This window comes from Nicotiana sylvestris, chromosome 5 (genome assembly GCF_000393655.2).
Source record: "Nicotiana sylvestris chromosome 5, ASM39365v2, whole genome shotgun sequence".
Classification (NCBI taxonomy): domain Eukaryota; kingdom Viridiplantae; phylum Streptophyta; class Magnoliopsida; order Solanales; family Solanaceae; genus Nicotiana; species Nicotiana sylvestris.
The window spans coordinates 2,432,798-2,442,060 of record NC_091061.1 but is presented as its reverse complement, the minus strand read 5'-3'; the positions used below and the strand labels follow the sequence as shown (position 1 = coordinate 2,442,060).

Below are 9,263 nucleotides of genomic sequence, written 5' to 3'. Positions count from 1 at the left end.
CTTGGGCAACAAGTAACGGAGACGGACGCGGCAACAATGTCAGAATGAGGTTTGGATTTTCATCCACCTCTCCGTCGTCGGTTTCCGGCGATACATTTCTCCAACCGTCGGCCGGTACTTTTCCTCCACAGCTTTCACCTTCATCATCAGTCAGTTCGCTATCTGAAAAAACTTGCGATTCTACCACGCCGTCGTATTTTGGTTCTTCATTTTCAAATGCCAGCTCATCAACAGAAAGTTCTGCATCTTTAGGACCGACTACAGCAAGCACTAACACAACTTCTCTAACAGTCTCTGCAACGGAGTCTGGTAAAGTTCTGTTCGTCTCTTCTTTTTTTTAATGTCTAATGTTTAATCTCTGTAATGCAATAATCCGTCTTAATGAAAGCAATTTAGGAAGTAGAAATTAATTTAATCGAACTAAGTTAGGAAGTGAAATTGAAATTTCATGTTGCTTTGATTCAGTGTAATTAACTAAACTATTGTTACTCCTTGCCGGCTATATTTCCTGCTCTGATTAATGCGGTTATTTCCCAATGCATTAATGTCTTTGTTGAAATAGAGCTGTTAATGAATGTGCTAATGCTATCAAGTAGATTTGATGGAAATAGTTGGTTAGCTCGTAGATATTTGTGTGTCTATTTTGTAGATCAACTCGTTAAGGGTAAAATAAGAACTTAAAAGTTACATTGTTTCTCAATATATAGAAGTGTATCATTAGTTTCGGGACAGATTAGAAAAAAGGGAAGAGTATCACATAAATTAGGAACGCGACAGTATTAATAGTTATTCATACTTTTCGCCCAAGGCTATGTGTTGCCATCTAATTGATCATAGGTAATAGTGCTGATTCTTGGTGGTTGCAGTGAATGAATGTCATTCAATGCTTTCTCATCGACTTGCCCGTCCGTGCGCGCGCTTATTTTGGTTATTATGTTTATGCCGTAATGTGGCTGTGACTTGATGTCGTGGTGTATGGGTGATTTGGCTTAAGTTCCAAGTTGCTAAGATGTGGCAGGCGTATTAAATGTTCACCCTATTCAGTTCTCTGGACTGCCTTCGGCTTGACCTTCCCTCTGGCTCTTGGCGTGACTGCGTCTTGGTTGATATTTGGTAGCTTGTTATCCATGACCTATTATCCATCTTTGAGTTGGGCTTGTATATGAGATAGCTTACTCGAGCAATTATCCTATCAGATTTTCTCCAACTCTGTGGCTTGGATTTGTTCAAAGTTAGGAAGTTAAGCAAGTCAAGGCACTGCTCATTTAATTATGATTTGTCACATACCCTTTTTCGCAAATAAAAGGATACGTTGCTTCCTTTTTGGTGACGCAATCCTCTCCTCATTGCACATGCCCTTTCATAAACATTGAGCACATGCATTCTGCATCCTTCATTTCCCTTGGCTGTTCTGAGGGAGTTCTGTCTTTGTGCATGCAACTACCAGCTCCCTCGTGTGTTTTGTTGCTATCCTTCAATATGTTTGGTTTTTCTGCCTTCTACTTTTCTAGTCTGCCATATTCTATCAGCTAAGGTAAGCTTCAGTGTTCAATTCTGCAGTTCTCAGCTTTATTGCCTTTACTCATTCCTTTGCTACATTACGTGTTTTATATCGTTCCATCACCTGTATGCGTCTCCGTTGTCTTGGCTTCCGATAAGTATGCCTCTTCATTTTTTTATTTGCTTCATGTGTATTCTCAGGCGGTTACAAGATGACATCATTCTTTTCCTACGTAGAATATTATCTTTGAACTCCACAGCCGGACTCAGAATTTGAAAGTATTTGCCCCATGTGGTAGATACCTAATTTCCCCCTTATAAGAAAATCTTGTTTGATTTGGTTAACCTTGGAATAGGACATGACAAACTTCTCGTATGTATTCTTGGGTTCTGAATTTTGAAGAAAACTAGAGGTCTATTTTCCTTCGTGGGAAAGTATTACCCGTAAGCAAGCTATGCTTGATGATAGTGCTAACAGAGCTTGTGAAAATAATGTGTAGCTTACCTCAATACCTTTAGCTCACCCTCGGTTTTTCTTTTTCATCTCTAAGCTGTTGAGCTACTTGAGTATTAGTATGACATTTCTATTCCCCCGAATTTTGCAATGCAGGTAATTTTCTCTTAGAATTTTCTGTAGGATCATAGGTGTGAAGTACAGCGTCTTTTTCGAGTTTATTCGCCAAGTGACTTTTCAAATTATCTTGGTTGGTTATTGTAAACTCAAGAGCTTGTAGAAGAATATTGTAAACTCAAGTGCCATCCAATAATCTTACTTGGTTTTCACAGCTAGTAAGGAATTTTTTTGTTTTGTCCACTACTTGGGGAGTGGCCTATCTATATGAGCTGGCTGGAGTGAATCTTGAAATTATTACTTTTCAACCTTTTATGTTGCTGACCTTTTTTCTGTTTATTTGCAGTAACTGTCCCTGCTAGTTGTTCGTCCGAGCAGGACGAGGTTGCCAATGTGAGAAGTTTCTGTCCTGCCGAGCTACTAGACAAGCTCAAGGCAGAGGGCAAAATAAAAGACATGATTCAGCCGCTCAGCCTTGTGCCTTTGGAGCCATGGGGTTTGAAACTACAAGCTCAAGTAAGTCCGTCAATGATGCTGCTCATACATCTGCTGCTACTGCTGAACAGATATATGGAGAGTCTAAGCCGTGCAGTGTTCCCATGACTGGTGCTCCTTCGACCTCCACTCTTTCAGCTCCATTATCAGGCAGCTCAGTGCTCCCTAGCTTGCAGCTTGCTGAGGAGATGAAGCCTGACATTCAACCCGTTGATCTTCTGCACTCAACAATTGAGATGTGGGAACGGGTTGTCGCGAATAAGAAGACGGATCAAGAAGTCATTGAAGAGGGGCTTCGTCACTTCTATGAGGTCAGTTTCTCTTTTTTCTTGATTAAGTTACCCTCTCCTTTCACCTTTGTTTCTTTTCTCTTCTGTTATCTTTCTTGACCTCTTTTCCCCCCTTTTTATAGGGTATCAACTATTTTTGTCTTCAGTCTAAACGCCTTCAAGAAGCCACAGCCAAGTACAATGAAGCAGCAAAAGCGAGTGATGACCTGGAAAAGATGAGGGCTTCTTTGAAAGATAAGCTGGCAGAATCCAATCAGAAGCTCGAGGACTATGAGAAGGAGAAGGAGAAGCTAGAACATGAGTTAGCTGGGGCTGCGAACACGATCACTACTCTAACTAGTGAGAAGGATTCCCTTTTGCGGGTCCAAACAATCCTTCACCAGAAGATGGTCGAGCTGAAAAAGGAGTTGGAGGAGGCCGGTCGTGCTGCTATCCAGAAATACAAGGCTTCCTCCTTGTATAGGCAAGAACTCATGGAGTATGCTGCTCCTTACATGGGAAAAGGGATGAAGCTGGCGATAGAGAAAATCAAGGCTAAAGACCCCACTTTTGACCTCAAAACCTATGGCCTAGAAATGTAGATTCTTCCTCCTGAAGCTGATGTCGAGGAATTCTCGTCTGAGGAGGAAGGTGATGGTGGTGCTGATCAGCCTATAACCTCGAACAACAAGGAGCCTACAGTACAGTAAGTGTTGAAGAAGCAACAGTTCCCCCGAGCTCAGCTTGAAGCTCTCTCTATTATACCTAATTTCGCCTATGCCAATGCAGTAATATTTGGCTACTCTTGTCTCTGAACAAGTATGTTTTGCTGCTCCATGGAAGTGTTTGGAGGTGTTAATAGAGTATGAATGGACTGTGCTAAGATCGGATCTTTGCAGTATAGTCAGATCTTTCTATAAGAGCATCCCTATATAACAATACTTCACTATAAAAGCCAAGTTTTTTCGGAACCAATTTTCAGATTATGATAATATATATTCTCTATAATAGCACTTCGCTATTACATCCAAAAACATTCGGAACAAACGAGACTGTTATAGAGAGGTTTAATCGTATATGTAATGCGTTATTTTTGTCTATGCAGTGTGCCTTGGTTTATTTGAGAAGTGAACCAGAAATAAGTCCCATTACTTTAAAATTCCAATCGTGGAGTTTGTTATTAGTGCAGCATGTGTATTAAGTTCCAAACCGAAGTTATAGATTGCTATTTAGGTTATTTAGATATCTCTAAAACTTGATGCTTCTAACTTTTGGTTGTATTATAAACTGCGTGTACCATTTTTTACCAACCTTGCAATTATTTAGCGAATTACCTTAAAATTGCGATCCTGGAGTTTGAATCTACGCAGCTGAATTTGGTAATGATTTGTTAATACGTCTTAAATAATCAGCTTAATTAGTACCATATACATTCGGGAGAAATTCAAAAATAGCCATATTTATAACTGGTCGTTCAAAAATAGCTCAGTTTCAAAAGTAATTGAAATTTAGTCACTTTTCATGTAAAGATAAATCTAAGCGAAAACACTGTTCAAAACCCAAAAAATACGTCAGTTATTATACTGGAGTTCCAATAAGTGTGCTTGAACTTCAGCATATTATACTGGAGTTCCAGGATAAGTATGCTGGAACTCCAGCATAATATGATGGAATTCCAGCATAAGTATAGTAGAACTCCAGCATAATATATTGGAGTTCCAGCAAGTATAATATACTGGAGTTTGGAGCACCGGTGCTCCAGTCTCCAGTATATTATACTGGAGTCAGCAAAGTATACCAGTCCAGCAAAGTATACCAGTCCAGCATAATATGCTGGAGTTCATACACAGGTGCACCGAACTCCACTATATTATGTTGGACCGGCCTCTATTGCAGCAAAATAGTGGCTATTTTTTATTGACTTCGTAAACGCTGGCTATTTTTGAATGACCAGTCCGAAAACTGGCTATACCGTGCTATTTTTACTATACATTTCAATTGCTTGTCTTTCATTTTCAACTTTAATTAATATTGATCCTAAAGGGTCAAGTGTTAGATTTAATAAACGACAGCCCGGTGCACTAAGCTCCCGCTACATGGGGGTCCAAAAAAGGGACGGACCACAAGGGTCTATTGTACGCAACCTTAGCGTGCATTTCTGCCAGAGGCTATTGTACGCAACCTTAGCCTGCATTTCTGCAAGAGGCTGTTTTCATGGTTCGAACCCATGACCTCCTGGTCACATGGTAGTTACACCAAGACTCCCTTCAAGTGTGAGATTTAATATTGACCCTAAAGGGTCATGGAGTTAAATTAAATATGAAGTTTGAGCGTCTCCTTCAACTCTTTTGAGATCATTTAACATAATTGTCTTTAATCTTCACCTCTTGTCAATTATCTTTGACGAAATGATGCAACTTAAACTCAGTTCAATTCTGAACCCATAACAGCTGAGGACAGTCATAGGTCATAATAAAGCAGAGCCCACAAGCAGCATCATGCATCAAGTAAAACGAAATCATTTCTCTAAGGCTATACTTGCAACATGATTCCATTAAAGGTTTAAGAAACAAGAATTAAACGCGATCCTATTCATCAGACACTGGAACACAGGCAAGAAAGAGTCAACTCATCACTAGAAAACGTTTTTATAAACTTCATAGCATAGAAGAACAAAAAGAAAATAAAGCTACAATGTCAGTTTTCCTTCAATGAACATAGCTGTTGTCCAACAAAATTCCCCAACTCAGTAATGAGATGTCTGAAGTTCCTAGGGGATATGTGAATTTCTCTAGGCCTCTCTGCGGACAAAGTAAAGCTTACCCATGACATGAAGGATGGCAACAAAAGCTATGAAGCCAATACTCATCACAAGCACAACGTTGGGGGATATCTTGAGTCCGGGGGAATCATCAGTGTAGAATTGGAGCATGTTACCACCTGCTCCTCCTGCAGCTCCACCACCACCAGCGGTCTTCCTTCGACGCAGGTTAGCAGCAGCTGCTGCAGCAGTCCCTCTTTGTGGTCCACCTCCACCCAAAGCCATTTCCAATCACAGTTTCAAAATACTAAAAAAATTTAGTACAACGATTCAGAGAAAATCTGTCACACACTAACATATTGCAAGTACTCAAACACAGTGAACATATAAAAGACAGTCAACAACTAAACGTCAAATAATTGCAGAATAGATTGACTAAAGGGAACGCGGTACCTACTGCATCCAGTCATACAGGCATTCTGACAATATATTACAACTATGATGTCTTTTTGAGAAAGGTAACATTATATTATAACTATGATGTTGATATATCCTTCTGATATGTTACTACTTTGCCAAGAATGCGGAGCTTGCGATCCTCCACTGAGTACGAGTTCAATTGAATATATTTTCAAGGCAAGAAAAACATACATATCAAAAGAATGGTGAATGATTTATTTATCATTTTCACCCCTACAACCTGCAATACTGCACCTTCGGCCTAGAATTGTTAACTACCTCTATAAGACTGATACAACTCGAATACAATGCTTCCAGATTTATTTTATTTTACAATGGTGTCCAGGTCAACTTGCGACACCTCGACTCTTCCCACAAATACTTGCTACTTCCCACCAACATAGGTACCGGTTAACTCTGCCCACCAAGTCTAAGGTGGATGGAAAGAAATCACCTGATATTTTTATCTTTGTGAGATTTGAGCCCGGGTCCCCAAGGTTTTCACCACTTCACTGACCGCTAAGCCACCTTTGGTTGCTAACTTCTAGTTCTTCAAGCAAGTACTTTTTATACTTTTTATACATCAATTAAGCTAACTAACCAACGATTCCAGAAAATTAACATCACAAAATGTTTGGGTAATGGCTATAAGCAGTTCTGCAACCAGGAATTTACATAAGGAGATTGGCAAAAAAATAAAAATACTACAATATCACACCCGGGATCTGATCTATGACCTAAAGCAATTTTTGAACCCGTTTGCTACTTTACGAGATTTTTCCTTATATTAAGGGCATTCCACAATTTAAATATAATTATTCATTTTTCCCCTTTTCACACAGTATAATTTTTCTATGAAGGCGATTCAATTGAACCTCTTTCTGCAACTTAACTCCGCCCTTGGGCGGTATAAGTTAAACTTACTCGTACACAAATTAGTGAGAAAAATAGACTAATCTAACATTTAACTCCTCACTCATTACCGCCATAACTTTCAGCTTGGTAGAATCATTTTACCATTTACAAATCATGAGCACAATTTCAGAGTTCGTATTTCTGAAAAATCAGATTTTTTGTTGTAATAACGTTCTGCCAAAAGCCCGACCCGTAAGGATCAAGTGTCATAGCCATCAATCAGATCATAAAACATCAATACAATTCAAAGGAAGCTGAGATCCTTCAGATTTCAGATCTCACCACATACGAAAGCAATTATCTCTATTAAATTAATAGTATTAATCATCAATTACTAAAAATTTGAGTTTCACAAGCAACAATTAACACACGACTGAATAAATCTAGTTGAATCCGCAGGCAGGAACAGAATTTCATAAAATAAAAGGAAATATTAATTCAAAAAATTTACCTTTAGAACGCTGAGATTAGGAGAAAAGTCTTCCCGATCTGAAAGGAGGAAAATGAGAGAAAAATTTTGACCTGTTTTTTTAATTGGTTTCGTAATTTGGACTTTAAAGCTTTATTTATATGTGGAAGAGGCCACATCACATCACGAATCAGTTATTGACACGTAATCCAGCTCAGCTTGGCAAAAATAAGATCTGGGAGGTTATGAAGTAAATGCAAAACAATATTAGTTTTTAAAAAGAGTTAATACCTAAAATTCCCCTAAACTATCACGTTTTTATAAGTTTCTTACTTAAACTATTTGGTGTCGCTAAAACTCTCTCGAACTATATTGCCCTTCATATTAAAAACCTCTCATTGCATTCTTAAGGATACGTCTAGTACACACGCCTAATTGTCTAAAAAAAATGTGCCACGTAGCACTACACGTGACAATTTTACTCAGCCTAAACCCGCCTAAACTATTGCTTTTTGTTATTTACTTAAACTATCCGATGTCCCTAAAAACTCTACTAAATTATATTCCCTTATATATTAAAACTTCTTGTTGGACTTTTAAAGGTATCTCTGCTTAACTATATTAACTTATGATTTGTACAAAGCTTTTTATATAGTTTACTCATGTTGTGTTACTCTCGAATGATTGATTAATTTTAGGAGTTTTGACCAAAATAATATCTAATGCACTGTATTAATTTTAAATTTAGTTGTGATTTTGCTTTATGCTAGACTCCAATTGATAAGTCTTTATTTATATTTACCTCTGTAGCACAATTAAAATATAAATAAAGGCATATAGTGTTGTATTTCTTAAAAGTCATCTTATAAAGGCATATAGTGTTGTAGGCCAAAAAATGAGGAACAGTCAAGCTGAAGCCATGACTATTGTTCATTCAGTCATTTTTTATGGTCCCGCAAAATTTTAGGCGATTCGGATCCGTAGCCCGGATTCATGCAGATGGCGTGGACGATAGCACATGAAAAATTTGAAATCAGCCAGAATTCAAGTTTTTTGGCCCTAAAATGCCAAAAAAAAAAGAAGAACGATCATGATGAAGCCAAGAATATTGTTCATTAGGTTATTTTTTATGGCCCCGCAAAATTTAGCCGATTCAGATCCAGTAGCCCGGATTCATGCAGATGGCATTGACTATAGCACACGAAAATTTGAAAATCGGCCGGAATTCTAATGTTTTGGCCTTGAAATGCCAAAAAAGGGGGAATGGTCATGCCAAAGTCACGACTATTGTTCATTAGGTCATTTTTAATGTCCTCACAAATTTTTAGGACATTCGGATCCAGTAGCCCGGATTCATGTAGATAGCGTGGACTATAACACGTGAAAATTTGAAAACCGTCTTGAATTACAGTTTTTTGGTCCTAACATGCCAAAAAAAGAGGAACAGTCATGTCGAAGCTATAATTATTGTTCATTAGGTTATTATTGATGGCCCCACAATATTTTATACGATTCGAACCTGGTAGCCCAGATTCATGCAGATTGTATGGTCAATAGCACACGAAAATTTAGAAATCGACCTGAATTCCAGTTTGTTAACCCTAAAATGCCAAAAATGAGGAACGATCATACGAAGTCATGACTATTGTTCATTAGGTCATTTTTAGATGGTCCCGTAAAATTTTAGGTGTTCAAATTTAGTAGTTCGGATTCATGTAGATGGCATGGACTATAGCACACGAAAATTTATATATTGACCCGAATTCCAATTTTTTAACTCTAAAATGCCAAAATACGAGAAACGGTCATGCCGAAGCCATGAATCTTGTTCATTAGGTCATTTTTTATGGCCCCAAAAAATTTTAAGCAATTCGAATACGATTA

The 9,263-nt window shown here is 38.2% G+C and overlaps 2 protein-coding genes across 2 annotated transcripts; one reads left to right on the top strand and one right to left on the bottom strand.

Annotated features, from left to right (window-relative positions):
* On the top strand, window positions 1–3,659 carry LOC104222320 (uncharacterized). Its single transcript, XM_009773549.2, has 3 exons — window positions 1–309; window positions 2,418–2,877; window positions 2,979–3,659. The coding sequence occupies exons 2-3, from the start codon at window positions 2,563–2,565 to the stop codon at window positions 3,435–3,437; spliced, it is 774 nt and encodes a 257-aa protein (XP_009771851.1). The 5' UTR covers window positions 1–309; window positions 2,418–2,562; the 3' UTR covers window positions 3,438–3,659.
* A 1,794-nt stretch (window positions 3,660–5,453) lies between these two features.
* Window positions 5,454–7,510, bottom strand: LOC104222319 (protein transport protein Sec61 subunit beta-like). The gene is made up of 2 exons (XM_009773547.2): window positions 7,422–7,510; window positions 5,454–5,903 (listed from the first exon to the last, which is right to left on the bottom strand). The coding sequence occupies exon 2, from the start codon at window positions 5,879–5,881 to the stop codon at window positions 5,627–5,629; it is 255 nt and encodes an 84-aa protein (XP_009771849.1). The 5' UTR covers window positions 5,882–5,903; window positions 7,422–7,510; the 3' UTR covers window positions 5,454–5,626.
* Window positions 7,511–9,263: the final 1,753 nt, after the last annotated feature.

Bases quoted from the DNA above. Each gene is read 5' to 3' on its own strand.
- LOC104222319 (XM_009773547.2), bottom strand. From the start codon at position 5,881: ATGGCTTTGGGTGGAGGTGGACCACAAAGAGGGACTGCTGCAGCAGCT.
- LOC104222320 (XM_009773549.2), top strand. From the start codon at position 2,563: ATGGGGTTTGAAACTACAAGCTCAAGTAAGTCCGTCAATGATGCTGCT. The intron at 2,878-2,978 runs GTCAGTTTCTCT...CCCTTTTTATAG, and splicing joins GGCTTCGTCACTTCTATGAG to GGTATCAACTATTTTTGTCT.